The sequence below is a fragment of the Aristolochia californica genome, unplaced genomic scaffold (assembly GCF_029961685.1).
Source record: "Aristolochia californica isolate CCGP_79_NKW_82.1479 unplaced genomic scaffold, dmAriCali1.0.hap1 SCAF_11, whole genome shotgun sequence".
NCBI lineage: Eukaryota > Viridiplantae > Streptophyta > Magnoliopsida > Piperales > Aristolochiaceae > Aristolochia > Aristolochia californica.
In genome coordinates, this window is record NW_027181782.1 from 35,257,680 (window position 1) to 35,281,371 (window position 23,692).

The 23,692-nt window shown below is 38.0% G+C and overlaps 5 protein-coding genes across 7 annotated transcripts; 1 reads left to right on the forward strand and 4 right to left on the reverse strand.

Annotated features, from left to right (window-relative positions):
• Positions 1 to 615: 615 nt before the first annotated feature.
• LOC137943865 (cytochrome P450 86B1-like) lies at positions 616 to 2,833 on the reverse strand. The gene is made up of 2 exons (XM_068789290.1): positions 1,592 to 2,833; positions 616 to 1,107 (listed from the first exon to the last, which is right to left on the reverse strand). Exons 1-2 carry the CDS (start codon positions 2,831 to 2,833, stop codon positions 733 to 735), a joined length of 1,617 nt encoding a protein of 538 aa, XP_068645391.1. The 3' UTR covers positions 616 to 732.
• A 5,262-nt stretch (positions 2,834 to 8,095) lies between these two features.
• Positions 8,096 to 13,113, forward strand: LOC137944089 (serine carboxypeptidase-like 35). Its single transcript, XM_068789610.1, has 8 exons — positions 8,096 to 8,417; positions 10,361 to 10,468; positions 10,549 to 10,737; positions 10,890 to 10,978; positions 11,143 to 11,421; positions 11,740 to 11,876; positions 12,355 to 12,447; positions 12,773 to 13,113. Exons 1-8 carry the CDS (start codon positions 8,141 to 8,143, stop codon positions 13,026 to 13,028), a joined length of 1,428 nt encoding a protein of 475 aa, XP_068645711.1. The 5' UTR covers positions 8,096 to 8,140; the 3' UTR covers positions 13,029 to 13,113.
• Positions 13,114 to 14,204: 1,091 nt separating this feature from the next.
• Positions 14,205 to 17,603, reverse strand: LOC137944090 (serine carboxypeptidase-like 34). The gene is made up of 10 exons (XM_068789611.1): positions 17,333 to 17,603; positions 16,684 to 16,791; positions 16,504 to 16,599; positions 16,316 to 16,408; positions 16,144 to 16,232; positions 15,651 to 15,935; positions 15,244 to 15,380; positions 14,807 to 14,899; positions 14,522 to 14,627; positions 14,205 to 14,423 (listed from the first exon to the last, which is right to left on the reverse strand). Exons 1-10 carry the CDS (start codon positions 17,601 to 17,603, stop codon positions 14,274 to 14,276), a joined length of 1,428 nt encoding a protein of 475 aa, XP_068645712.1. The 3' UTR covers positions 14,205 to 14,273.
• Positions 17,604 to 18,621: 1,018 nt separating this feature from the next.
• On the reverse strand, positions 18,622 to 23,302 carry LOC137944091 (uncharacterized). Of its 3 annotated transcripts, none has more exons than XM_068789614.1 (7): positions 23,067 to 23,302; positions 21,970 to 22,152; positions 21,468 to 21,689; positions 21,052 to 21,373; positions 20,778 to 20,925; positions 19,928 to 20,122; positions 18,622 to 19,640 (listed from the first exon to the last, which is right to left on the reverse strand). In XM_068789614.1, the coding sequence occupies exons 1-4, from the start codon at positions 23,208 to 23,210 to the stop codon at positions 21,344 to 21,346; spliced, it is 579 nt and encodes a 192-aa protein (XP_068645715.1). In that variant the 5' UTR covers positions 23,211 to 23,302; the 3' UTR covers positions 18,622 to 19,640; positions 19,928 to 20,122; positions 20,778 to 20,925; positions 21,052 to 21,343. The 3 variants fall into 3 exon arrangements, with proteins under 3 accessions (XP_068645715.1, XP_068645714.1, XP_068645713.1); XM_068789613.1 differs by having other exon boundaries at positions 20,021 to 20,132; XM_068789612.1 differs by having other exon boundaries at positions 19,928 to 20,132.
• LOC137943866 (uncharacterized) lies at positions 19,512 to 21,108 on the reverse strand. The gene is made up of 3 exons (XM_068789291.1): positions 21,052 to 21,108; positions 20,778 to 20,879; positions 19,512 to 19,640 (listed from the first exon to the last, which is right to left on the reverse strand). Exons 1-3 carry the CDS (start codon positions 21,106 to 21,108, stop codon positions 19,512 to 19,514), a joined length of 288 nt encoding a protein of 95 aa, XP_068645392.1.
• Positions 23,303 to 23,692: the final 390 nt, after the last annotated feature.

Below are 23,692 nucleotides of genomic sequence, written 5' to 3' on the forward strand. Positions count from 1 at the left end.
ACTTATTTTAGTTTAGTTAAACAAAACTATCTAAAATAAAATTTACATCTATTAAATTAATTTATTTAATAAAATACCCTTTATTTATTTATTTTAATATTATATTTAATGACTTTTTAAAAAGTGAGAATTTTAGATATTATAAAAATAAGGATTTTTTAATCATAAAGTATTTATTTGTATATATTTAATTAAATAACTAAACTTAATAAATTCATTATTATTTATTAAAAATCTATCTTAACTTTTTAATAGAAAATTAAATACAAAAAATAAGCCTCAGCTGAGTCTGCTCTTTTTTAGGTGAGTCATGTCGAATTTTGGGCTGTCTAATGCCCGCATTGAAGTTTGTCCGAGTGCTTTCGAACCAGAAGTTCTTGGGGGAAATCCAATGGTCAAGAAAAACCTCAAAAGGAATTTTTGATATATATAATTCGAATTATTTTTTAATTTTGACTAGCTGCGGATAATTTTAAGATCAAGATTGACACTATAATCCATCTTATTTAATCTTGAATGACAGAAAAGAATTACAGGGTGAAGAACACAATTCATGTTATTATACCACAAATAATCTTAAAAACAAACACAGTATCTGTATTTCATCTCTCTCAATCTAATCTTCTTCACAGAATATTCCCAACACTAAAAGCAATTACGGCAAAAAAATAATCGATAATGGTAAATCACAACCCCATTAATGTCTTACAATCCCTTCGATTAGATCAGAACCTACGATTGATCCCGCTTGCAGAGCGTCACCTTCAACCCGTGCTTCATGTACATGGTCAACGCGAGCTTTGGCGCCACCGGGTGGCCGGGCAAAACGTCGACGCGGTAGCGGTAGATGATGGCGGCAGCGACGGATTTCATCTGGTAGTAGGCGAAGTCCTTACCCAGACACAGTCTGGGTCCGCCATTAAAGGCCGTGAATTTATACGAAGATTCGCTCATGAATCGCCCGTCTCGTAGCCACCTCTCTGGCTTGAATTCGCGGCAGTCTTTCCCCCAGATGCTCTCCATTCTTCCCATCGGGTAGATGCCGTAGATAATCTTAGTTCCTTTCTTCAGAACTGTTCCGTCGGGGAAGACGTCGTCTTCTGTAACCTAGGGCAGAGAAGGAGAAGATTTGGTTAACTGGGTTCTTTGATCGTCGAAACAGTTCTTTTAATTTTCGATTCTTGAAATTGGGTTGGTCGAACCGTATCAAGAAAAGCTGGATTAAACGGTTTTTTCGTTCGAAAAGCGGAGATTTTTTTTTTTTTTTTGAAAGAGAAGAAGAAGAAGAAGAAAGGATCAAATATGCATAATTTTTTTTCTATAGTTATATCACATCAAGAACAGCTAGATTAAACATTGTTTTCGATCGAAAAATCCTACTGCGGCGATTCGGACCTGAAAGCAAATTTTGTTGTTCCTAATTCGCCGATTACTAAGAAATTTGTCGGCCCTGCTGTCAATGTGGACAAATGAGTAGAACAATTATCGAAAATCTACATAATTTATTCTTCATGCATGTAGATTTGTTTGCAAGGAAATAAATGGGGAGAAATTTATTTATTTTTTGATTTTTTTTAACTTTTACGCTTACCTCTTTGTGATCAACTGGAACGGAGGGATAGAGCCTGAGAGTTTCTGTAAGAGCAGCTTGAAGATAGTCCATCTTCTTCACCTCCTCAGGTTTGAACACCACCGGAGTATTATTCCACACGTCGGTAACTTCCCTCTCGGCGAGAATCCGGCGAATCTCTGACAAGATATTCTTCTCCACTTCTGGATTCTGGTTGAGCAGCCAGAAGAACCAGGCCAGAGCTACAGAAGAAGTATCCCTACCAGCGAGAATGAAGTTCACGCAGATATCTCTCAGAAACTTGTCAGAATAGGACTTCCCGTCGTCGTCCTTCAGTCTCATGAAGATCGTCAAAAGATCAGAACGCGAAGAAGCATTGTCTTCGGATTCCAGCTCGAGTTCCTTCTTTCTGGTTCTGATCACCTCGTCTGCGAACTCGTCGACTCCCTTGATCGATCTCTGCAGCTTCGCTTCAGTTCCCACGTCGAAGAACCTCATGGCCTTCCACACGGCCGTCGGCATGACGAAGCGGAGCGCAGCAGCTTCCGTTGCGTCCTCGAATGCCCGGGCGAACGGAATCACAGGCAGGCCAGGGCGGAGACAGCCAGGGTCGACGCCGAAGGCGATCATGCAGACGTTATCGAAAGTTAAACGCAGCAGAACGTTCTGCAGATCGAAGGGCGTGTTGCTCTCCACTGCTTCTTCCAGAACAGGCAGCAGACGAGCGTGCACGAGCTCGACGAGGGAGCTGGCGGTGAGTTTCCTGAACTGGGTGGAGTGGAACTCGATGCTCGCCGTCTTCCTCTGCCGCCGCCAGGTCTCATCATCGGCGTTGAAAATCCCGTCGCCGAGAAGATCGTGGAGGGCTCCACGGAAGTGCTGCCCCTTGGGGAAATTCGTGAACTTGCTCTTCAGGAGATGCTCCAGGTTACGCGGATCCGCCGTGACGACACAGTTGAGACTGGAGAACCAGGGACCCTTGAACACGAATGTCCCCCCTTGCTGGATCAACGTGTTCGTCACCCACTCGTAGGCGTTGCCTCTCAGTCCCAACACCATCGACGGCAGCATTCCAATCACCGGCCACACCGGCACCCCCTGTTTCTTCTTCTGCCTCAGCGAGTGAATCGTCACGAAGATAGCCATCGCCAGCAAGACCTCCAGCGTTTGCAACTCCGGCATCAACTGCCTGAATACATTAATCCTTCCATGAACACCCACTAAAGCAGCAGACACAATCGTATTGTTACACGAATCAATCATCTTCACCAGTTCTCACAACAACAACAAAAAAAAAGAACTTCAACAGCAGCAAGAACAGCTTCTCTCTTTCTTCCTCTAATTCTCGTGCTGTCTCTGCATCTTGTTCTTCTTCTCGATCGGGTTACTCTTTGTAGTCGATGAATCGAACTGCATGACAGAGTAACGAATCTGGAAGGAGAAGCTCTTGAGTTATAGTGGGAGGAATCGTTTCTTGGCGTCGTCGGCTGGTTTTTGATCTGTTCGATTTGGTGAGCGTCCTCGGGGGAGTTGTAACCAAGTGGGGGAATTGTTTCATAGTTGCTTCTCATGTCTCCTTTATCCTAAGCTTTAACTTTGAGAAATTTGCATTTATATTTAATTAGGGTAAGGTTAGAAAAGGGTTGTTGTGATCGTTTACCTAATCACAACCATAGTCACCTGGGGACCCAAGGTTGAACCCTTGGTTAGGACCCCCTGTCTAGGGCTGACTTCTTCACTGGACCCTAATTTCTTTTTCTTGTTCTTTTGGTTCAAGAATGGTGGTTGTGATTGTTGAGAAATTTCTGGTTTTTTTAATCATGGTTAACTTCATTAATCAGGATTTCGCCCTCAAGTGGGAAAAAAATGATAAAAAAAAAAAGTTTTTTTTTTTTAAATAATACCTAACCACATGACCATCTTTTTACACTTTGGGAGAACAATCCTAGCCCTTCATGGTTACAACTATTAACTAAAATCTGGTTTCTTTAATCACAATTAATGTCAATAATTAGGATTTGCACCCTCATACTTAAACAAGTAAAATGGGTGGCCATGAAAATGACAAAACAAGTATCTTATTGTTCGTAGTTACGAGTTTGCTTGCATTCAAACACTTGTCTCTCTCTCCGACTCTTCTTCTTTGAATTGTAATATGAGATAGTAATCAAAGCCATTCATGGTTTTAGTGAAACTCTCAAACCCCACAGTGAGTGAAAATGACAAAATGAGATTCTTTCCTTCATAACTTATCCCATGATTCCCCGAGTTTCCTTGCCTTCAAGCTCCAATCTTCACTTGAAAATCTTTTTTTACTTCCACCTGTGAGTGAAGACAACTCCGACCTGATTCTTATTTGCTTTAGTAATTGTTTACCGAGTAATCTTACCAAAATTTGACCAAAATAGAGAAAAATATTAAAAACCGGACCAAATTGGTCTGATTTGATATATTTGCATAAGACCAACCCAATTGTAATAACAATTTTTTTAATTTTATAAATTATTTCCTGTTTCTTCCCCTTCTTCGGAGGCAGTAAAACCAAGGAGTCCAGACCGGGTCAGTCGGGTTTTTGCTATGGGTTTAGTGAACCGGGTCCAGTTGAATCCCTTTAAATCAACCAGTATGGTCTGGATTTGATGACACTATATATTCATTATCGTAGCTTGTAATTTTATTTTAAAAAATGCAAAAATTACTTTAAATCACCCAAAAATAAATCATTTAAGATAATTAAACAATAAACGGGAGCTCAGATTAACAATGCGAAGGGATCCAATCCCAAAGCTTCTTCTCAGGACAACTCGCCAGTACTGACGAAGGAAAAAACCCAGAAAAAGAGCTGCATGGGAAGACAAACTCTGATCTTCTTCTAATCCAGCGTGCTCAGTTGTCATTTCTCGACCAAAACTCCTATCATCTTCTCTGTCTTCACGTCCAGAGAACCCAAACCCCCACGGTTCCACCGTGCATTATTCGTAAAAAGACCCGACAATTTCGAAGCAGAAGACGGTCTCCGAAAATAGTTAACCAGAGCTTTGGGAACTCCATTAACATATTTTTCTGAGCACTTTGGATTCTCTTGCATGCAGCGAGGTCGTACAGTATCAGGGTGATTCACTGGATAAGGTTTGCTCTAGCTTTTAGATTCATCTTTTCGTCCAGACCCGTTGACGAGTGAGAAGGGGGGGAGAGGCACCATTGATGGATATTTTAAAATAATGAATTCAGAGTTTGATCAACCCTGGAGTCGATGAAACTGAGGGAGGAAGAGGATTAGTAGCTTAGCCCTTGTGGTTGTGTGGGGAAGGTGATTCATTAATGTTTCAGTCCTTGCTTTTCCGAGGTTGACTTTGTGGTACTTCAAAGCTTATTCTAATGTTAAGATTTTGCTAGGGGTTTAGGGTGTATTAATTCAGTTTAATTTAGATAATTTTAGGTGTGTAATAATAATTATATTAATCCACTATTATGTTCTTAAAACAAATTTAAGGTAGGTCCATTAGTACTTACTTACTCTGCTATCCTCATTATAATCGTCACAATTGAGTCCGGTCTACCGGGTTTTGATAAATTCTATACTTAGTTAACTTCATCGCAAGATTAACCAATCTAGCATATGTTCTTCCCGATAATTATTTGTTTATTAATTTTTTTTTAGGTGAGGCTTCTCGAATCGGTTGATAAGTTTAATTTTTCAAGCAATGGTTTTTATTAATTAGGGCGACTAGAAAAAAAATTACTTTATAAAATAAATATTCCTTCATTTCTCAAAAAACAATTTAGCTATTTAGAATTTTTTTAAATATTTTTCATATTTTTAATTTTTAAAGAGTCTATTAGCAGGTTTAGTGAGTACAAGAAATAAATTCGCAATAAAAGGAAAAGTGAAAGTTTATTCTAAAATTATTTGCTTTGTAGAAGTGTTTTTTTTTTTTTTTTTTTGTTATCTGCGTAATATGAATCTCACCCGAAAATTTCCATTTGCATTATATATTATAGACATTATGTATTTATTTTCTTTCAATCCTATTCTATTTCTACTTCAAATTATTTTTGGAATGTGTATAGAGAGGGTTTATGTATAGTTTAGGGAGTTATAGTAACATAAAACCACACATTATGTTACCCTTTTAAAATGTGACACATCATGTGTAATGACAAGGTCCACATAACATTTTTAGGAGCTCTTAGTTGTTGGTCAAATCACAAAGGCCAAATTAGAAAAGACATATGGAATGTTGTCCGTTACCTAATGTTAATTGAGCCAAACCACATTGAATGTTGTCCATGACCTAATCATGTTCACCTATAGTAAGCCACCTACCAAGGGTTACCTCTATTTGATAAACTCTTGCAATGGCTATTTTTGTAAATATTACTTGATTTTAGCTAATACATTTTAATCCTTTTAATTCTTATGATTTACAACTTAGTTGACCATTCTACTTTGAACCCAATGACACCATGGCATGTGGGTCTAATTGGATAATCTCTAAGAGTAGTTTCTATATTACGCAATTCGATATAGGAATGGATTGAGAGTGTAGAGCTGCAAGGAAGCATTCTCTTTGGGAGATATTCATCGTAGAGGTTCAGGAGGTAGGGTCGATGATTGATAAGGTTGACAATCTTGCAGTTTCGCTATATCAGTAGTACGAAAGTTTGGTCGAGCTCAATGTATCCATTTTCCTTAAATTATAATTTTGATATTTTTATTATTTGATTACTCAAATTATATTATTTCAATTGAATAAAATAACACTATTTATTAGTATACAATAGGTTCCTTATTTTGCTTATTGGTCACAACAATTAAAATTTATCGATAAACATTAAAAATTCAAGTATTAAATCCTTGATGATGTTCTTGTTATTATAAATGTAGTTTCATTAAAAGGGTATAAATGTTATTCAATATTTAATATTTATATGTTCATATAAAGTGCCTTGAGCTAGGGATTGTTGGGTGGATTAGATAATGCCTTATTTGTTACAATGGTCACCTAGGGATGCACAATACAACGTGTATATATATATATAAAAACTACGTTTTTACCTAAGACAAGCTGCCATAGATAATGTAATTGATTAACATAAATAAAGTTCTTATCACACATTAAGGCGATGTTAGAGTCTTTTTTCAGAAAATACTAGAAAAATATTTCTAGGTAGAAATGTGTTTCTTGGGATCATTAGTGCCTCATATTTCTAGAAAACATATTTCTGCTTGGAAATTCTTACCTGAAAAATTGAATCATTTTCCAAGTAAGGTTTTCTAGCCATGATAGGTCGAATAATCACTAGGAGAAAAAATTTCGAATAGAGATTTTACCTAAAGACAAATTTGCTTGTTAGTCATTCAAATATTAATAATTTTTAATTGTAATATTAATGAATTTGAACTTAATTAAAAATAATGATGAACTCCCAAGTAAATTATATATATGAAGATCTTATGCACCCCCTTTCTAACATACAATATATATTTATCAATTGTTGGAATTTAAATAAAATTTTAAAATAATTAATATTTCATAAATTTAAGTTTGTATTAATTTTTAAATACAATGGCCTAAAAGATTTTTCATATTTTAAAATCGCTGCATTATTGCCTCATTATCGATGCTATCAAATACATCCTTTTCAAATACATTATTTACTATGTAAAAAATAACATATTAGTTTGGAAAAATACGAGTATAGACTAAAATCCATATAAGCTAAGGTGCACTCAATTTTTAATTTAATCATCCTTAATTTTAAATACTTATTTTTTTCTTATTCTACCTTGTTTTTGTTATGCTAATATTCATGATTAAATGGAGATAATGAAATTATTCTAAATATGATAAAGCAAATGACATTCTTACTTTTAGGTGCGACAAAAAATAATATAATTTAGTATTTTTTCTTCATATACAAGGTTGTGCATATAGAGCTAATCCTTTCGAATCATTCTGGGGCGGGTGAGTCAGTCAGATTCATTTTGGCCCTCGAAGAAACATTAAATCCATACTCATGTAAAAAAGTATATTAAAAAATAAATATAAATTGATTAGTAATTGTTAATAAAAATTATTTTGCATAATTGAAGTCAAGAATAATCCTCTTAATTTTGGCTATCTTGTCAAATGGAGGTCTTTGATTGATGATCTTTATTCCAAAGTAGCTCTAGAATGGGAGGTGATCATGTTATGGTTCAGACTCAAACCTGGGTCAAGTCAGCTTTCCGAGTTAAGAAGCTAACTCAGAGCAAGTGAGCGAGACTCTTTAGAAGAGTAGAGTCGACCCAGCTGAGTCGCGAAATTATGGGCAAAATGGGAAACAAAAAAATGCATCTCCGCATGCTGCGTGTGAAACAAATACTAATTATTAACAAATTATATTATAAACATCCATGATACCGACATATGTCTTTTTATTTATTTAAAGAAATATGCACGGATTCTTTTGTGTGGTTTGCCTATAAAATGCGCTGTCAAACCAGCCGCAGAATTTTCACGCATTCTTCAACGATCTACATTATCCAGGCGAGGAAGTCTCCAGACAGGGCCTCGTGCATTTGTAATGGCGATTTCTCGCTCCGTTTTTCTTCCTTTTCTGATTTTCTTCTTCTTAGTCTCTTCTCTCCGGCTAGCTCACGGTCGGCTGGGGAGTTACAGTGAGGATTCACTGCGGGAAGCGGATATAGTGCGAGATTTGCCAGGACAGCCGGCTGTGACGTTCCGGCACTACGCTGGTTATGTGAAACTGCGCCCGGAGGACGAGAAGGCGCTGTTCTACTGGTTCTTTGAAGCTGAGAAGGGAGTGGAGGAGAAGCCTCTGGTGCTTTGGCTTAATGGAGGTGAGTACAGCTGGAAACTGTTCAGTTTTCTGATTTTGGTCTCTGATGTCAGTGGATATGTGAGTTTTTTTTTAAATTTGGATAGATTTAGGAAAGAGGATGAGTTTTAACTGTTAGACCTGTTAGGCATTTTGTCTTTCCTTCTGCAGAGATCAGGTTTTGTGTTTTTTTATTTTCTTCTTTTTTCCTTACTCTAGGAAATTTCATTTTTAGAATCCGGCAGTTCTGCGGATACGAGGGAGATTTATTCGGATTATACGACATCTTCGGTTTCGTTTAGATCAGAGTGACTCTTCTTCATGCGTTTTTCTCCGGTTGTTCTTCACTGAGGCGATTTTCCTGCACTAGATACTATTTCTTGTTGATGTCGGCTGAGGAAGCTAAGTAGTCATCGGTTGCCTTTGACCGATGACGTTTTCTGGAGTGTTTTCGCGTCACTTCTATGATGTTTGTAAGGAGCAAAAGATAGAAACAATGAATAATTTCGCTGAGAGTATTCATTGCACGATGGATCTCACCTTTTGATATCCAATCAAGAGTCTGATCTTTCAATATCAGCTACATAAGTACTTTGTAGCTTTCTGTGGTTGTATACTGTGATGAAACTGTCCTGCTTTTTTAGAACACTATTTTTATATCACAATAACTCTATTTTTAATCTCTCATTTCTGCCCGTATTCTGTAAAATCTCATGTCTAAGCACCGAATCTTTGAATATTGTTGCCGTGTTTTTGAAGGACGGACGTCGATCCTCAGCTTTCTGCTAGGATGGTTCCCTAAAAGTGATAGCCTTCGTCCCAGTAAAGCGATGTCTCGTAGCTGCAAATGCTGAATAGCGTCAACTTATTCTCGAAAACCGAACATCTCTTTTCCGTGATTTTTCTTTCCTTACGTCGTACATCCAACAGAGTTTTCTATTTTACTTTCAGAAAGCTCCAGATTTTACCTCCGTATGCTACCTTAATGTCCATTAGCATTGCTCAAATATCTCGTTTCCTAATCCTCTCCTCGATTTGATCACATCTGGTACTTCTAGAGGAATCTTTTTAACTGTATGTGTCAGTTAAAAGAGTAGGCCTATCCTCCATCAGTTGCAGCCAGAGAAAATTTTGTCCCTTTTACCGAGGTAGTTTCTTCTTTTCCTCGGGTCGTAGTCTAGGGTAATGAAAATGGAAGCCCCCTTCGTGTTGCTTTATTATCAGGGTCTGACATAATGAATATTTAGAGGAACACATTCTTCCTTCATGGCATGTGGTCCCTATCACGATCGGGAAAATATCAGCATGTTAGAGTCTCGCAGAGTTAAGAGGCAAAGAATCGGCAGATGCATGTAATCATAGCCGTCGAAACATATTCATTGAGTAGCTCATCTTAGGCGTGCTATCGTCATTTCCTGTCTCTTTTTTGTTTTATCTGTCTATCTTGTGGACTACAACCTAGCTACGTACTCTGTCTCGAATGTCTTAATCTTACTTGCAGAATGTATGCCCCCTGCGCACTGAGTTACCGTGCAGAATGTATGCCCAGAATTTCCTATTTTACTTCGGATTTTATAGATTACTACGGGTCTTTTTGACTCAACCCTTTTAAAGCTCGCGCTTACTTCTTTTTAGCTGTTGTTGATCCATCCATTCTTTTTGCTCTACACGGTCTCAGTCGACCTGAAGGAAATGGATGCCGTTGAGTGAATAGAAAAAGCCAACCACGATATGACATTAGACAGTGGAAATTTTCCGTGGGCTTATCTAGCAGCACAACACACTCCCCCCTCCCCCGCCCCCCGGCGCTTCTGAGTGGCGGGGCTAAAAGGCAACAACATTGCATATTGATGGCGGGGCATCTTTTTCTAAAGCAGTTTAGAGAATTGAGACGAAGTGTTCAAAGCTAAACCAGGAAAATGGTTTTTGATAAGTAATAACTGCGTTTGAAATGAAAACTTGCAGGCCCCGGTTGCTCGTCGATTGCGTATGGGGCAGCTCAGGAGCTGGGACCCTTCCTTGTCCGGAAAAATCAAACGAAACTTGAACTCAACAAGTTCTCTTGGAACAAGGGCAAGTAATCCAGTAATTTTAGTTGCCAAATACAGTATTTACTAAATTATTTTTCAACTTATCTCTATTTTTTAGTTCAGTCGCAAACCTTCTATTCCTAGAAGCTCCTGTTGGTGTGGGCTTCTCGTACACCAACAAAACAGAGGACTTGTCGAAGTTAGGTGATCGGGTCACGGCGGAAGATTCCTACGCCTTTCTACTGAAGTGGTTTGAGAGGTTCCCCAGCTTCAAATCTCACGACTTTTACATCGCCGGAGAAAGCTACGCCGGTGAGGTTTCCCTTTTTCTAAACCTAGTCTGATCGTGGAGATTCTTTGTAATTTAGAGGAATAACAGAGCTTTGATTTTTCCATTTTTTTATTATAACGTATTTGCTGTTTGTTACACAGAATTTCACATTGGGTTTTATTTATTATGTCAGGGCATTATGTGCCGCAGCTCTCGGAGCTCATTTATGAACGCAACAAGCAAGCAAGCAATGATTCCCATATTAATTTCAAGGGCTTCATGGTATGCTTCTCCCCATTGACTAAAGTGTCTGTATCAGCTCATGATCTCCAAACTACAAGAAGTAACAGATACACAAGGAATCATTTCTTTTTCGGTACAGCTTTCTTCTTCAATTTAGTCAACGATGAAACAACCGGATTAAATTTGTCTTTTATAAATTCCAGATTGGTAACGCCGTAATAAACGATGGTACGGACCAAATTGGGATGATCGAATACGCATGGAGTCATGCCATCATCTCGGATGAATTGTATCATCACATAAACAGGGAATGCAATTTCAAGAGCGATAACCAGACCAACATCTGCGTCTCCTCCGTAAAGAGCTTCCTTCAGGCTTACTCCGACATCGATATCTACAGCATCTACAGTCCCGTTTGTCTCAGCGATTACGAGAGAACTTCTCTCAGACTCCTCGCCGCACCCCGGTCCTTCTCGCAGCACGTAAGTTCCAAATAATTTAGAATCTTTTGATTCCTGCCCATGCTCTTTTGTTACGACTACCAAAATTATTTTCCGAGTTTTCCTCCTGGAATCCAGGAGAGTTAAGAACTCGAGCGAGTTACCGTCACTCTTAAGAACCTGGTCGTACACTTGTACATGTTTGCATAGTTGAGCATGGAAATCTGGAAAGTCAGATCACAAAGCAGAAATACAGAAATAACTAAAACCTTTTATTTTTTTGTCGCATTTCCTTCTAGCGGTTCTGTTAATATGAACAGATTCATACCCTCACTTGTTTGTTAACGAATCGCTTCACAGGATCTGTGGCACAAGCTGCCGTCGGGTTACGACCCATGCACGGAGGATTATGCGGAAAAATATTTCAACCGGGAGGATGTTCAGAAAGCTTTGCATGCCAATGTTACAAAGTTACTCTACCCCTATACTCCTTGCAGGTAGATTTCTTCTTTCCTCGTCTCTGATAATGAAACTCATTAAAACTTTTTGTTTGTTGCAATTTATTCACATGGCCTTCATCATTTATTTCCTTGCATGCTGTGTTGCTGTCGGTGCGTATGGAAGTTGTCAGATGGAACTTTCCAGCATTTTCCTGAATTATTTTCGAATATCCGAACAGCATATTTATTTCTGCCATTACTAATTCTTTACTCATATCAGTCAATCCTCAAAACTCCAGAATTCTCTGTTCGTCCTCATGATGCTTTTACCTGCAATAAAATTCCCGTAAAAAAAAAAAAAATCTTTCGTTGGTGACCTCTTGCTTTTATCAGGTCTCTCCGACAAAGTTACGTCCAACTGATAACAAACACCTAAAAAACATCTCATATCTTTCCAAAGCCCTATTCAAAACTCGCATCAAAATATGCTATAACTATAAAACGTGATTGATTAACTTGGATGGATCAATTGCAGTGACGTTATCAACAAATGGAATGACTCACCGGAGACGGTCCTTCCCATCATAAACAAGCTCATCAAAGCTGGTCTCAGGGTCTGGATTTACAGGTAAGCTCAACTTATGCAACTTTTAAAAGTATATACACAAATGACTCGGGGTTTCCTGAGTACATTGTAGCTCAGCAGTGCTGACATGGGAATCATTGTCATTGATTCATGTCGGTCTATCACAAATGCTGATTCGGCCTGGGTTAGAATAAAAAGTAACAAAATGAGATAGTAATCTTCTGTAAAAATTTAATGACATCCTTTGTAAACAACGGAAGATTACTGAGAAATTTCCGTAGTTGGCAATTTTTGAACTTTTAACAACAAAATTTTCCGTATTGGTAAATCAAATTCTGACTGGTTTGAGATGAATTATAAATGGCAGCGGTGACACGGACGGGAGAGTCCCGGTAACGTCAACCAGGTACAGCGTGAACGAGCTGAAATTGAAGGTGAAAAGAGGGTGGAAAGCGTGGTTCGTTGGAGGGCAAGTGGCGGGGTGGGTGGTGGAGTACGAGGGATTAACGCTGGCAACCGTGAGAGGAGCTGGTCACCAGGTCCCAGTGATTGCGCCTGAACAATCGCTTTCTTTATTCTCACATTTCCTCTCTGCTAACTCCCTGCCCACTTCCCGTTTCTAGATTTTTCACTCCGGCCAAAAACCCTCGTTAATCATCTCCTCTCTTCTTTTCCTATCTGGATTATTACATATTTTAGCTTTGATCAGTTCTAACTTACGTGGTTAGTAATGAAGGAGAATAAGAACGACTTAAGCAGGAAAAGAACGCAATAAAAATAGAGAAAAGGAAACAACTCAAGAGTCTTCTTTGATTTTCATTTATGTCACGAGTGTGTTCGTTACATTACACTTGGTGGGTCAGTCAACTGTACCTTAATGGCCTCCGACTCTCCATTACTCTCTGTGTACTAGGTGCATCTGTCATGTGTTTTCAATTAGACGAGAACAAATTTTATGCCTGCAGACACATAGTACACATTGGAGGATCCGTCAGCGGTTGCAAAGGGCCTGCTTCGCCAACTGGTGAAGATTATGGTAAGGAGCCATGTAAAATTTTGATTAGAGAGTGAAAAAACGTCAACTGCTTGGGGACTCCTCAGGTAGTCCAGCATGCAAGGGGCACCATTACTCCATGTCGACTAACTCGTCCGGATCTAACAAAGGTTAGAGCCTAGAGAGATCCATTTGTTCTCACTCGTCCTCACATTATAGTTAAACAACTAATAAGGAACCTCTTGACATTTAAGCATGAAACATCACATTGTCTCATCATGAGGTGATCTTCTAGGTTACGGAACATTTTACATTTTAAAAGGTTTTCATTTTTCTTGTGATTGTTAGTCCATGTACTAACGATTATGATCTTGCTGCATCATACTAGTCCTCGCTTAGTAATTAAAAATATTTAGAATGCATATTTAAAAAAAAAAAAAAATCAAAGTAGTGATGTCTTGGTCTGTCTAAATCTAAGAGTAATGATATAAATGGCTTGGGATGTATATCTGAACTTGTATGAGTCTAAGTTAGAAGGTTATTTTATCATTATATTTTTTTAGATCAGTCTCCCCGTTAAAATTTATAAAGACGAAGTTGCATCAAATGATGGCATCAACTTAAAACTCTAGTTGGGTATGACCACCTGTTGATAGATGATGTTCTTTACTGATTGAAGTAGAACAAAAAAAAAAAAAATTACAGATTGGAGGGAGTTTCTATTTTAATCAAAGCGATTAAATATATTTCTATTTTTTCTTTTCAGAAATGTTTATAAATAGAGAGCTTATTTTGCTTATGAATCTGGAGGACGAAATGATGATAAATTTTTTATGGGAGCAGAAAAAAAAAAAAAAAAAAATAATGGGGGTGATCAGAAGGGATTGGAGGGCAGCTTCTTATTAGCCAAGAAATGCCTTATTATCTGCCTTGATCTTTTTGGAGCAAAGATTGGGACTTCGTGGCCTGCCCCTCTCACTGTCACAAAAGTGAGACCATCATAGATTGTTGCCCAGCCTCCAACCTGACCCATAATCAAATTTTAATGAAACTCATTGCTAGCACATGAAAAAACCAAAAACACACAAAAATAAATAAATTAGGAAATGCTTGGATCAACACCTGCTTATGGCTGTACCATGGACTCCATTCATGAGTAATTTTCAACCCAAGTTTGTTTATTGTGTATCTGGTTGATGTAACTGGAACAACACCATCTGTATCTCCACTGAAATCAAAGTGATACCCAATGAATAACAGGATTTTTTTTTTTTTTACTTTTTTTCTCATGTTTAAAACTATTATGAGAAGATAAATTTGACAAATCAAATTATTGGCCATTAAAGTTTTTTCAATCTTAAGAGAAACAAAGAGGAAATATGAAATTCTTATCAGACATATTCTCACCTATAAAGCCAAACTCGAAGACCAGCATCAATAAGCTTTTTTATGGTGGGGAGAGTTGAGTCGGGTGCATCTGTCCAATTCTCATTCACTGAACTGCAAAGCAACATATCCAACAACTACTGGTAACATCTTATTCTAATATCCATAACCTCACGGTTGATCTAATACTAAAAGCCATTTGGTGGGAAAAATATGAAATGGCTATCTCAGCCATCCGATCGTTGATCATGATTAGACGGTTGTGATAGTGTTTCGTACCAAATGGTTTTTCGTATTGGATCAGCCTTCTCCATAACTCCTTTATACACAATGTTATCAGTTACATATTATATTTAACATTTTTTCAAAATCCAAAATGTATAATATTATGTATAATACAACACCGATATGACCACGGGAGGAAAAAAAAAAAGAAAATTCTTTTTACCATATTTTACCTGCAAGTATCCCAAGGGTAAGGAATATTGGTGACATTTGCATGAAGGGCTTCCTGCACATCTTGTCGATTGAAATATGTTCGTGCATGAGCAACATAGCAAGGATCATAGCCCCTCAGTCTTCTACTCAAATTATTCTGAAGAAAAAAATTTACGTTGAGTAAAATAAAAAAAAATCACGATTATTTCATTCAAAAATACTGGGTTCCCAAAAATGTCGAGAAATTATTCATTATTTACCAATTTAAGTAAAATATATGATTTAATTTTGTCTAATCTACTCTTTAATATAAGAATTTATGTTCATTTTTGAATTAAAAAATATAAATGGAGTAATAAAACAGGGTTAATATAATGAAATAACTTATCATCATCCTGACCTCGAATTCTCATTTGAATACAATTACCTTTCCATGTTGTAGCTTTAAAGCCCTCGATGAAAGCATTGAAGCAGAAAATGTTAAGTTCTGGTCAGGGCACAAGGGCGAGTAAATGTTGTACATATCGATGATGTCAAAGAGATCGTTAATGGGAACCATGGCGTCCCAACATATTTGACCCGGGTTTGAAAGACTGAAATTACATTTCTTCTTTATCTCCTTGTGACTCTCATCTGATATCATTGCGTGACTCCATGCATAATCTACAAAGCCATTCTGGTCTGTCTCCCAGTCTATCCACCCATTACCAATCTACACACAATTTTCAATCATTTTTTAATCAGGTTCATATATTAATACTTACTTTGATAAAATGTTCAAATTAGGTTTAAAGATGCATTGCTAATGAAGCTATATATATTAAAATGGGCTCAGACTGTATTGCTAAGTTGAAAACCAGTTAATCAGCATTAGTTTGAGATTAATCAATGAAGGAGAATTGGGTTTCTTTGGCACATACTATAAAGCCTTTGAGATTGATGTAGTTGTCTTTTCTTGTTTTCTTGTTTTCATCAAGGATGACCTCTGCAAGCTGAGGAACATAATGTCCTGAAAAAGAACAGGAAAATCAAGATTAGAGACTGTGAAAGTATGATTTCCATTATTATTTGATTTGATTTGTTTTTCTAGACCTGCATAACTCTCTCCAGAAAGGTAGAAATCATGGGATTTGTACTGTGGGAATCTCTTGAACCAGTTCACCAGAAATGTATATGAGTCCTTTGCTGTAAAAATATGGCAACAGATCAATTAAAACGGTAATCAATTAGTACATAAATGAGAACGAGGAAAACTACAAAACGGTGGGAAGAAGCATCACCTGTGATTTTATCGCCCAGACTTTCAAGATCAGAAGTTGTATTCGAGTAAGAAAATCCTACTCCCACTGGGCTGTCCAAGAACAGCAAATTTGCCTCTGCAGAAGTAGAAAACAGTTTGTTTGATCATTAAGTTATTTTCTGGGTGTGGAGATGGTGATGGAAGGGAAGAAATTTATTACCTCTGTTCCACGTATGGTTGTTGAATTTAATCTCTGGAACTCCCTCTTGCACTAGAAAGGGGCCAAGCTCCTGAGCTTCGCCATACCCGATTGAAGAACAACCAGGACCTGCACACAAGCAGTTCAGAAAAAGAAAAGAAAAAAATTAATCTTTGTAAACTTCTGTAAATCATTCTCATCTGTGGAGGATTTGAGAAAACCAATGTGAAGAATTCATTCTATAAACAAGAACGGGAAGAAACAACGAGTCCAGAGGCATCAAATGTAGTTTATGTTTCTGGAATCTGCAGACCAGAGAAACAGAAATATTATCCTTCTGCAAGTCTTGCCACTAGACATACAGACACCCAGATAATCTGGGTTCAGAGCAGAGACTCCAGCAAGCTTTTCAAGAAAAAGGTTATGAACTTTGTTGAAGCGAACAGAAACAAGAAGAACCCATGCAGATAAATTTCACTCGTGCACAGAATGCAGAAAGAAAACCACCATTCTTGATGATGAACTACGTAAACGTAAAAAAAATTTAAGAACGGATTTGCTGAAACAAATTTACAAAAATTGCTGAAACTCGTTTCCACGAATTAAATTTGAGCAAATCCCAGATCATGTAAAATGGTAAGAATTTGTGGAAATGTATCAGATTACAGACCTCCATTAAGCCACAGCAGAAGAGGTTTCTCATGAGGTTTTTGTGTAGCTTCAAAAAACCAATAAAACAAGGCCTTCCCATGAGCCTCATTCACAGTGACATAGCCGGCGTACTGCCGAAACTTCACCGGCGGCTGCCCGGGGATTCTGGCAACCAGGTCTGCCTCCTGCTCAGCCAACGCTTCCGGTGGAACAACCCTTCTTGATTCCACAGACCCCACATAAAAAACCCAGAAACACCACACAGAGAAGAAGAAGGAGACGAGACCCATCTCCATTCTCTGCATTCTGTAGCCATTGCAGAGAGTTTTTGCATATAAACGATTGTTTCACAGGAAACATTCTTCACAGGGAAACAATCAGTTATTTGGTTATTTCCTTACTGGAACTCAGACACCCTTTCCGTTTCCTTGAAACAATGAACACAGCCATATTTGGATTTGAATCCAAAACGAGGAGGTCGTCATTGAGAATTAATACTTCTGCCAGTGCAGCGTTTGCTGATTTTGAGAATCAGTTCTGGCAATTAATTCGGACACCCTGTCACTTCTGAATTTGAAAAGGGAAATAATTCCTTTCCTAATCTTGAAACAAATAGGCATTGTTCTCCGTTTTGTATGATCAGTTGCAGAACTGAAAGGCTTTTCTGTTCGCTGCTTGGTGAAAAGGAGATTAATCCTAATGTAATCTGCATCAGGAAAATTTCCATCCAAATTTTACCAGTGACGAGACTGGTGAGGATGTATTGTTTTCTTAAATTGAGAAAGTGATCTTAATAGAGGGAGAGATAAAAGGAAAAAAGAATCTTTCGAGAGAGACAAAACCATTACCAAACTGATGGTAATTGGTAGGAGAAGAAAGGAAGTGCAGTTTTTCTTCCTTCCAAAAACAGAATATGGCCCGAGTTTTCTTGAGAATCTGCAAGTGTTAACTCTTTAATCATAATCTTGAAACAAATAGGCAATGGTTTATTTTAAAATGGTTTACTTGGCATCAAACTATAGATAAAAGCAATTTTGTATCTGGTTTCAACCAGATTGAACTCGAACTGGACCCCTTACTGGTTCTTATTTAGGCAAAAACCAAATTTACTTCAAAATCGGATAACTCAATGGTTGAAACTTCTCTGACCCGATTAGATCAAAATTGGTCTTTCTAACGATTTGTATTATTTATTTTAATTACTTGTAAACCCAGTTACTCAAGAATAGTTACCTAAATAAAACAGAACAGGTATCAAAATAGCCCATGCCCATTCCAAGACCCTACCAAGTATATACCAACCATTCTTGTTCAATTCAGTAGAAAGCAAATCACAACTCTGATTCACCCCCAGAAGGAAAAAGGGTAAACTTTTAATCAATATGCAACCCAAGGCAGCTGCTCTTTTGTGACTGAACTTAGTCGAGTCATGCCCATCAGTTCTGCAACCGCAACCACAGAACAATAAATTGGCTCTGAAAATGTAAGTTTCGAGTAAAGTACAACAAACCCATTCTGTCTTGTATTATCTGAACACTGCATCTGGAAGTAAAAGCTTTGGCTTGACACATTGTCTCTGATCAGTTAAACTCTGGCCAATGCCAGTCCTTGCTTTTGATCTAGTCCTGACTCTTTAGTCTTTCAGTCTTGGTAAAAGTACAAGAAAGAAACACACTGATACAATATGGGTTCCCATTCCTTTAAAGCTGGGGAGCTATTCAGTAGAAGTAAAAACATGAGAAAATAAATAAAAATCAGAGCCAATGCTTATCCTTTCATGTATAGGTTAGTCATCTTGCAGGAGGAACCTTGCTTGGCTGGTAAAGTTGGGTAATAAAGACTGACATGAGTTCCATGAGATGTCAGACAAAAACACTGCTGCCAAACGGGGCCCCATTTGGGTATAAAAGATATTCACCATTCTTTATTTCACTTCAATCCCCTAGAGCAAAATTTCCCTGTAAAAGGAATTTCATTCAGCCAGCACATCAAGAATCTTCCATGTTCAGCTGCGAGTTCGTATGAGCAGGTTGTCAAAGCAAGTCCCCATGTAATAAGTATGGATGCTCTGAGAACGTAGGACGCTGCCACTTGCTTAGACGACCTCAAAACCATTCACCAACTTGATGCAAGTTTCAACTGCTGTTACTAATTCCTCAGCAGCTCCAACATAGGCCTGTGGAGTGAGCTTCAAAAGATTAGCTTTCTTCCTTAGGTAGCTCCAGTCCTTGGAGGAAAGCTCTTAGACTCTCCTGAGTGACAGCTCTTCCTCTAGTTAGGTCCTTCAGCTTCTCGTATGGTTCAGGAACTGCATACCTTCGCATAACCTGAAACGACGAATTGATAGGCATTGAACAGTGAGAATGATGTGCTACTATAACTCGATAATAAATTTCTTTAGCTAATGTGAATTTCCGGCTGGCTCATCACCATCCTGATCACTAAATGTGTGTGCCACATGTAGAGGAGAGGAGACAGATTTCAAATCAAGGTTGTGTCAACTAGTAATTCTTCTAGGTATATGCAAACATATAAGAATGGACAGATCAGACATAGTATCAGTGACTCCAGACAATGAAAGAATGACTTAAAAGAGGGAGCCTACAGTTCTTACATTTTTCCATATAATCCCATTACTCTATCTCACAAAAGGAAGACAATAAAGAGCATCAGGCTTGGCCAAAAACGTTAGTGTGTGAAAGCTGACCGTCTGGATTGGTTCTGCAGGCACCTCCCATGATTGTTCCAAATCTTCATTTAAAGAAGCTTCATTTACCCGAAGGCTCATACTTCAAATGCTTCAGAAAACCTAAAACTTTCTTCAAAAACTGAAGCCAATGAATAGAATTTTCAAAACAGAAGATTTTTATTATGCATGCTTACAGCAGAGAGACTAAAGTTTGGATGCAAGGTCAAGCAATTACACTATCCAAAATTTAGCTTTGCTCATGCAGGTGTTTCTGTAATCACCGTAACAACACGAATATTCAGTTGAACACATTGGCATTGGGACATAGGCAATCAAGCTTTCATCTTTATAACAATGGGAAAAAATATTTCACTAAGAAAATTTCAACAGGTGAACATCATAGGATGCAAGAAGGGATTTAGCCTACAGAAAGACAAGGAAAAGAAAAACACATACACAAACACGAACATAAATGCCAAGGGGAAGGGCTTACTGACCACACAAATAGCCAAAACACCTGTATAACCTTCTTGCTTTGAACAAGTAAATGTTTGATAAGCAAAAGGGAAAATTGACAATTTGAGAAACCTTCTCAGCACTAAAAGAAAACAAAGCACAACTTGAAATGATTCAGCCGAAGATTTGAAAGACACTGCCAATTTTGCAACTTTCTTATAAAATATGTCCTTTACGTACAGAGGGCTCCAGAGTTGCATGTATGATTAAAGCCTGCTCAAAAGAAAAACGTAAAGGCTACTACAAGAAACTTGCTTACCTGAAGCTTTTCAATTCCCTGCAAAGCAGTTCTGTAAGCAAGTAGACAATACCCTAATCCAACTCCCATGTTCCTCAGGACAGTTGAGTCAGTCAAGTATCTCTGTCATTGCATTTGGAGTAAGAAATTTTGTTTCAGCATGTAAAATCTGAAGATACAACAAGTGGAAGACTTGTAAGAGCCAAACCAACAGCAAACTAGGAGATGCTCTGTAGGAGAAAATGTACGTCATCTAACACTTTGGAAGAAATAGCTAAAGCAGATAAGCAATAACCTGCCACTGCAAGATAGGAAGCTTCATGCTAAGATGATGCAAGGTGGCATTTGCCATTCACTGTTCTCAAAATCAATCGGATTTACTTTGTGAGGCATAGTTGAAAATCCAATCTCACCAGCTTTAGTTGTCTGTACATACTTGAAAAGATCATCAAGAAGCTTGTGATAGTTGGTTAGACAATCAAATAACAGAACTATTTTAACTGCTTAAAGTAGCCCAATGATATGTAACCCCATATGTCTTTGTCAAAGTCCAACAAAACATTATTAAACCGGATGATTGTGTGGAATCACTCAGCCATGTAATCATGGGGCTCAATCTGCATTAAAGAAAGGAATGAAATACAATGAAATGTAAAAAACACTATATAGCTAATTCAATGTATTAGTAAGAAATACAATGTAAAATTAAACCTGCGTCACATAGGGGTTGAAATTTAAGCCTAAAGATTTTATAAACTCGTCTGCAACCTTTGGCCAGTTAACATCAGGATATGCAACAAAGTGGACATTATAGTTACCCACTGCACCAGCAAACTTCCCCAATATGCCAACAGTAGAGACTAGCTGCCTTTGTCTGCTTAATCGGAAAGCAAAAATTGTCATTTCCTTTCCCAAGGTAGTAGGAGAAGCTGGCTACAAGGAACCAAAAGAGACTATCAGAAATACTTTTAGTCTAAATGGTCAAAAACCAGAACAACCTGACAGTCTATAGATATCAAGGAACAAGGATTTATTTAGCGAGCTAAATTACTGGAATTCCCAAAGCTGGACCCTGGGATAGATAAGGAAGCAAAGAAAAGCAGCAAAATCACAATGTAAGGAATGCAAGAAGTGCAAACCAAGAACAGAAATGACACAAATTTTTCTTCGGAAAAAATATATTATTCTCTTGCACTAAAACAGTTCTTACTACCTGTCCATGTGTGCGTGAAAGCATGGGAATCTGGGCATTATCCTTTGCCATTTTACAAATTGCTGCAATCATTTCATCCATCATAGGAAAAAGGACTCTGTTCAGAGCTTCTTTTAGCATCAATGCATGGGCCAAATTATTTATATCCTCAGATGTGCAAGCAAAATGTAAAAACTCAAGAACCTGGAAGAGCAACAGAATTGATTCAATGGGCAAAGTTCAAAAATGATAATTTCTGAAAACACAGATATGTTCACATCAAAAGTTAGCAAATCGTGTAATCAAATAGCAAGTAAGAGGAGCTAAGAAGAGCATCTCCCGAGCCCACCTGGCTGTTGGAAGCATCCTTCCTCTGCAATCTAGGGATTTCCCCCTTCGAAAATGACCCATGTACCATTTATTAGCTATTATGAATAACGAGCATTTCACCATTTAAGAAAAAAAAACTAAAAGCTACTTGAAGCAAACCTTGGAAACTTCTGAATGAGAATGACACTTCTTTTTCAAGAAGTATTCTACAGCCTTGACATCGTGATTAGTTATTTTCTCAATGTTCTTCACTTCCTTAGCATCAGTTATACTAAAATTATTAACCAAGCATTCCAAGATTAATCGAGCATCCTCGCTGAAGTTTGGAACCTCTGTAATTTAAGGAATTTTGGAAAGCATTAGCAACCATTTGACCCACAGCAGCAAATTCCATTCCAAGTTGAATGGGAGGGCAGTCAATATAATCATGGAAACGAAAACTGTTCAACATATAGAAAAATAGCTATTTGACTAATACAGTGTGACAAATTCGAATTAAAGGGGAAAATGCAACTTTTTCCTGTAAGAACTATCGACTTGCAATATCCGTTGACATGGGCATGTCAAGATCAAAGAAAACTAAAAAGTAAAAAAGGATCAAAATTAAAACCGTCATCTTCATCCTCACCCCTGCACACATGCTAGTAAGCTGAATACCAGAATTTTACAGTTTCAAACAATAAGTTCAAACGAACATGTGTGCTTAGACACTTTTTATATACAGAAAAGAGAAACACAGCAACATGTGGAATAAAACACAAAAAAAATTTGGGGACTTCGTGTCGCACCTCAACCAGGACACGGAAACGGATTAGCCCACACTCGCTTAAAAACAGTCGCAAATCCTTCACCTTTTGACCGTACCGCCCGTCCAGAGGTGTTAAAGCTGTTAAACCGAACAGCTCTAGATCATCAAGCTGTACAGCATTCATCCTCCTCCCCTGTAATACAAGAAGAATATCACGAACTTAAACTTCTTTAAACCATGTGAAGCGAGAACTGATAAAGCATGACAAGAAGGAATAACAACAAATGTGAGTCTCTAAAAGACTACAACAAGCTCTGTCTTAAAAGCTATTGTCGATAAGCTCATCTTTTTTAAGGGGGGGTTAGTGCACATGACTCAGGACATGATATTCAAGCGCATTACGCAGTTCATGTCCTGATGTCGTTAGTGGACGCCAAAATTCATGTCATGTACATGAATATACATGAACCAAGAGTTCATGTGTAAAGAGTAACGGGCGGAAAGTGCTTTCCGCCCGATTTTGAGAATCATCCACTTGATTCTCTCGCGCGGGCTCTCTCTGGCTCGACCGTCTCTGTTTTTTTTTCATTTCGATCGTTTCATTCCCGCACACAGCGACTCTCGTTCCCGCAGCCTCTGTCGTCTCCGTGAAGCCCGAGCTCTCTG

Bases quoted from the DNA above. Each gene is read 5' to 3' on its own strand.
- LOC137944091 (XM_068789614.1), bottom strand. From the start codon at position 23,210: ATGAATGCTGTACAGCTTGATGATCTAGAGCTGTTCGGTTTAACAGCT. The intron at 22,153-23,066 runs GTGCGACACGAA...TTGCTCTTCCAG, and splicing joins GTTTCCGTGTCCTGGTTGAG to GTTCTTGAGTTTTTACATTT. The intron at 21,690-21,969 runs GTAGTAAGAACT...GGTTCCTTGTAG, and splicing joins TTTCACGCACACATGGACAG to CCAGCTTCTCCTACTACCTT.
- LOC137943865 (XM_068789290.1), bottom strand. From the start codon at position 2,833: ATGATTGATTCGTGTAACAATACGATTGTGTCTGCTGCTTTAGTGGGT. The intron at 1,108-1,591 runs GTAAGCGTAAAA...TCTCTGCCCTAG, and splicing joins TTCCAGTTGATCACAAAGAG to GTTACAGAAGACGACGTCTT.
- LOC137944089 (XM_068789610.1), top strand. From the start codon at position 8,141: ATGGCGATTTCTCGCTCCGTTTTTCTTCCTTTTCTGATTTTCTTCTTC. The intron at 8,418-10,360 runs GTGAGTACAGCT...GAAAACTTGCAG, and splicing joins GGTGCTTTGGCTTAATGGAG to GCCCCGGTTGCTCGTCGATT. The intron at 11,877-12,354 runs GTAGATTTCTTC...GATCAATTGCAG, and splicing joins TACCCCTATACTCCTTGCAG to TGACGTTATCAACAAATGGA.
- LOC137943866 (XM_068789291.1), bottom strand. From the start codon at position 21,108: ATGGCAAATGCCACCTTGCATCATCTTAGCATGAAGCTTCCTATCTTG. The intron at 20,880-21,051 runs GTTATTGCTTAT...ATGCAATGACAG, and splicing joins TTCCTATCTTGCAGTGGCAG to AGATACTTGACTGACTCAAC. The intron at 19,641-20,777 runs GTAAGCAAGTTT...TCGTCGTTTCAG, and splicing joins AGGGAATTGAAAAGCTTCAG to GTTATGCGAAGGTATGCAGT.
- LOC137944090 (XM_068789611.1), bottom strand. From the start codon at position 17,603: ATGGGTCTCGTCTCCTTCTTCTTCTCTGTGTGGTGTTTCTGGGTTTTT. The intron at 16,409-16,503 runs GTGATGCTTCTT...ATATTTTTACAG, and splicing joins TCTGGGCGATAAAATCACAG to CAAAGGACTCATATACATTT. The intron at 14,628-14,806 runs GTGAGAATATGT...CTTTGATTTCAG, and splicing joins CTTCGAGTTTGGCTTTATAG to TGGAGATACAGATGGTGTTG.